The 4,430-nt window shown below is 42.8% G+C and overlaps 1 protein-coding gene across 1 annotated transcript in view; it reads right to left on the bottom strand.

Moving 5' to 3' along the window:
• Positions 1 to 3,468: 3,468 nt before the first annotated feature.
• LOC102594253 (uncharacterized) overlaps positions 3,469 to 4,430 on the bottom strand; it is a 19,870-nt gene continuing 18,908 nt past the window's right edge. Inside the window, 1 exon segment of the mRNA XM_015312297.1 lies at positions 3,469 to 3,585. Coding sequence (XP_015167783.1) covers positions 3,469 to 3,585 — 117 coding nt within the window.

Genomic DNA, 4,430 nt, shown 5'->3' with positions numbered 1-4,430 from the left:
AGACCTTGGCAACCCTGTGATGAAATCCATATTGATCGTCTCCCACTTCCATTCCAGAAGTTCTATATTTTGAGCCAAACCACCGTGCCTTTGGTGCTCTACTTTCACTTGTTGGCAATTTGGACACTTAGAAACAAACTCTGCAATGCCCTTCTTCATGCCATTCCACCAATAAACTTCTCTCAAGTCACGGTACATCTTCGTGGAACCCGGATGAATGGAATATCTGGAGCTATGAGCTTCCTCCATAACCCTTTCTTGGAGTCCATCTACCATAGGTACACACAATCTACTTTGATACCTCTTTGCTTTTGAACATTTGCTTTCAACTCAAGCAAAATGAGATCTTGATCTTGCTTATCTTTCACTTCTGACACTAGTGATGATTCGGCCCCATTCACCACCGCTATTCCTCCTTCTGTGGAATCTGAAAGTCTGACTCCCAGGCATGCCAGTCTGTGTACATCTTTTGCTAACTCTCTCCTTCCTTCTTCAATGTGGGCGGTGCTACCCATAGACAACCTGCTCAAAGAATCAGCAACAACATTAGCCTTACCTGGGTGGTAAAGAATACTTAGGTCATAGTCCTTAAGTAATTCTAACCACCTCTTATGTCTGAGATTAAGCTCTCTCTGAGTAAGAACATATTGAAGGCTCTTGTGATCAGTAAATATATCAACATACACACCATACAAGTAATGACGTCAAATCTTCAAAGCGAACACTACAGCAGCCAACTCTAAGTCATGGGTTGGGTAATTTTTCTCATGAACCTTCAACTGCCTGGAGGCATAAGCTATAACCTTGCCATTCTGCATTAAGACACAACCCCAAGCCAACTCTAGATGCATCACAATACACCACAAAACCTTGAGTACCTTCTGGTAACGTCAACACTGGAGCTGTAATCAATCTCTTTTTCAATTCCTGAAAGCTTTTCTCACAAGCTTCACACCATTGAAATTTTACTGCCTTCTGAGTCAACTTTGTCAAAGGAGATGCAATAGATGAGAACCCCTCTACAAACCTTCTATAATAACCAGCTAAACCCAAGAAACTCCTAATTTCAGTTGGAGATATGGGTCTAGGCCAATTCTGCACTGCCTCAATTTTCTGAGTATCAACTTTAATTCCATCAACGGATACAATGTGCCCTAGGAATGCCATAGACTTAAGCCAAAACTCACACTTAGAGAACTTGGCATTACAACTCCTTATCCTTTAAAGTTTGAAGAACTATTCTGAGATGGTTAGCATGATCTTCTTCGTTCCTTGAATAGACTAGTATGTCATCAATAAAGACAATAACAAACATATCTAAATAAAGTTTGAAGACTCTATTCATCAAGTCCATGAAAGCTGCCGGTGCATTGGTCAAACCAAAGGACATGACCAAAAACTCATAGTGGCCATATCTAGTCCTGAACGCTGTCTTTGGAATATCACATTCCCTTATTCTTAATTGATGATATCCTGATCTGAGATCAATCTTTGAAAAGCAAGTGGCACCCTGAAACTGATCGAAAAGATCATCAATCCTCGGAAGAGGGTACTTATTCTTAATGGTAACCTTATTCAACTGGCGGTAATCTATACACATCCTAAGGGAACCATCTTTCTTTCTCACAAACAAGACCGGAGCACCCCAAGGTGATACACTCGGTCGAATGAAACCCTTCTCTAGAAGATCTTTCAACTGCTCTTTCAACTCTTTCAACTCTACTAGTGCCATTCTATAAGGCAGAATAGAGATAGGACGAGTATCTGGAATGAGATCTATGCCAAAATCTATTTCTCTCTCAGGAGGAATTCTGGGTAGATCATCAGGAGAAACTTCTGGAAACTCTCTTACTATAGGAATAGATTGAAAATGAGGGATCTCAACACTAGAGTCATGAACTCGGACTAAGTGATAGATACAACCCTTTGAAACTAACTTTCTTGCCTTAAGGTACGAAATAAAACGACCCTTAGGCACTGCTGAACTACTACTCCACCCTAAGACTGGCTTACTCGAAAACTGAAACTTGACCACTCGAGTTCTACAATCTATCGATGCATAACAAGCATGAAGCCAATCCATACCTAGAATGACATCGAAATCTACCATGTCTAACTTAATCAAATCAACCATGGTGCTCTTGTGATTGATAGAAACAGGACAATCACGATAAACTCTTTCAGCTAGAGTAGATTCCCCAACAGGTGTAGAAACACAAAAGGGTTCACAAAGTCTTTCAGGAAGAACATCAAACTTATTCGCAACATAAGGAGTTACAAAAGATAAACTTTCTCGTGGATCTAACAAAGCATATACATTAAAAGCAAAGACTTTGATCATACCAGTGACAACATTCGGAGAGTTCTCTTGCTCATGGCGACTTGATAGCATAAAGGCGATTTGCTCCTCCACCGGTACTAGAAGTATCTCCTCTAGGTGTCGTCCTGTCTGGGGGAGCAACTGATGAAGATTGGGTCCTACTACCCAAACTTCCACTACCTCGATTATTCTTAGGGCACTCCTTCACGAAGTGACCCTCTTTCCCACACTTAAAAACATCCTGTCTGGCCATCACGACATTTGCCCGGGTGGGTTCTACCACACCTAGCACATGTAGGAAACAAACTGCTTCTTTGTGCCACACTACCTGAAGACTGTACTGGTCTAGCCTTGAAGTCCTTCGAATTCTGACCATTAAACTCACCTCTGAATCTGGGTGCAGGTGCTCTAGCAGATGATGGAGCAGATCCCTTTTGCCTTTGTTGAAAGGAGGAATGGTTTGAATTACCTTTCTGCTGCCCGGACTCATTACCTGTCTTGGCTCTCTTACTCCTAAACTCTTCCCTGTCCCTCAGCTTCTCTTCCTCGACCTGATGTACATAGACCATCAACCTTGATATGTCCATGTCCCCGATAAGCATCGCAGCCCTACCTTCCTTACTCGACAACCGAGACAGCCCAGCAACAAACAAACTCATTATATTCCTCATATCCGCAACCATCTCCGGAGCATAGCGGGATAGTTGGGTGAACTTCAAACTATACTCATGAACACTCAGGGACTCCTGCTTAAGTGTAAGGAACTCACGTACCTTGGCCTCTCTCAATTCTCGAGGAAAGAAATGCCCCAAGAAAGCTTCCTCAAAACAGGCCCAACTCGCAGGTGGTGCATTCTCAGCTCTGCCCCCTTTCCACTGGTCAAACCATGTTCTAGCAACATCCTTCAGCTGATACGCAGCTAGTTCAACCCGCTCAGTGTCTGCTACATGCATTACATCAAAAATCTTCTTCAACTCCTCAATGAAATCCTCTGGATCCTCAGTAGTGCTCGAACCCATGAAACTCGGAGGATTCATCCCCAAGAACTCACGGATTCTTGAAGTGTCAGCTCCTTCATGTCGAGCTCCCCTTTGCTGACCCATCTGATTAGCTACAGCTTGACTTAACATCCTAAATGCCTCTCTGAACTAGGCATTAGAAACTTCCCCTTGATCTTGCACTCCAGGTGCACAGGGTAACTCTTGCTTATCAACAAAACGTCTAGGAAGACGCCCTCTACCAACTCTTCGTGCAGGCATGACTATCTGAAAACACGCGCAAGCACAGATTAATAAGAAACTCTTTAGAGATCCACTCTAGCACACGAGATGAGTGTGAAAAAAGTGGGAAACCTTCCTAAATGTTGTAGCCTCCCAATTATAGATGTGGCGCGCTTCACACAGATAACTAGGACTCTACAGACACGGCTTCATAGATACCCTAGGACTCTTGAACTCTATGCTCTGATACCAAGTTTGTCACGCCCCGAGCCTACACCCTGGGCGGGACCAGCACTTGAAGACCATTGCTGGCCCCAAGCGAACCCTTGGCCTGGCTTTCTTAACTCAGCGGAAACTTATCTCAAAAGCATAACCAAATGCAATACAAAGTCATAAGACAACTTAACTGATAAAGATCTGTCCCAAAAAGGGCAACTCGAGTCTCAAAATAGAATATTTACATATATATATAGATAAGAGACTCAATACTAACTGACTAACTGTCTATGAAGCCTCTAAAATACTGAGATGGATGTTGGGACATACCCCACAACATCCTACTAAAACAAAACTAAGATAATCACAATAACCGAGTCCTCCGAAAGCAAGGAGGCTCACCACTGACTCTGGAGTGCTCAACTGGATCAACGGCGTGCTAGATGCTGATCCTGGGTACTTGTGTCTGCATCATAGGACGATGCAGGACAACTGACATCAGTACATGGAATGTACGAGTATGCGAGCATGGAAAGCTAAACCACAACTTAAGCTTGAAAAGAATATAAGAGAACACTTACCTTGGCTCTGTTCAACTCATGAATAACTGAACTCAATATAAAGCAATAAGACACATGCAATATATAAAGCTTGCAAAACTCTTAAAACATGAC

The sequence above is a fragment of the Solanum tuberosum genome, unplaced genomic scaffold, assembly GCF_000226075.1.
Source record: "Solanum tuberosum cultivar DM 1-3 516 R44 unplaced genomic scaffold, SolTub_3.0 scf00194, whole genome shotgun sequence".
NCBI classification, from domain to species: domain Eukaryota; kingdom Viridiplantae; phylum Streptophyta; class Magnoliopsida; order Solanales; family Solanaceae; genus Solanum; species Solanum tuberosum.
The sequence above is the reverse complement of the archived record's forward strand: the minus strand, read 5'-3'. Positions and strand labels throughout refer to the sequence as shown.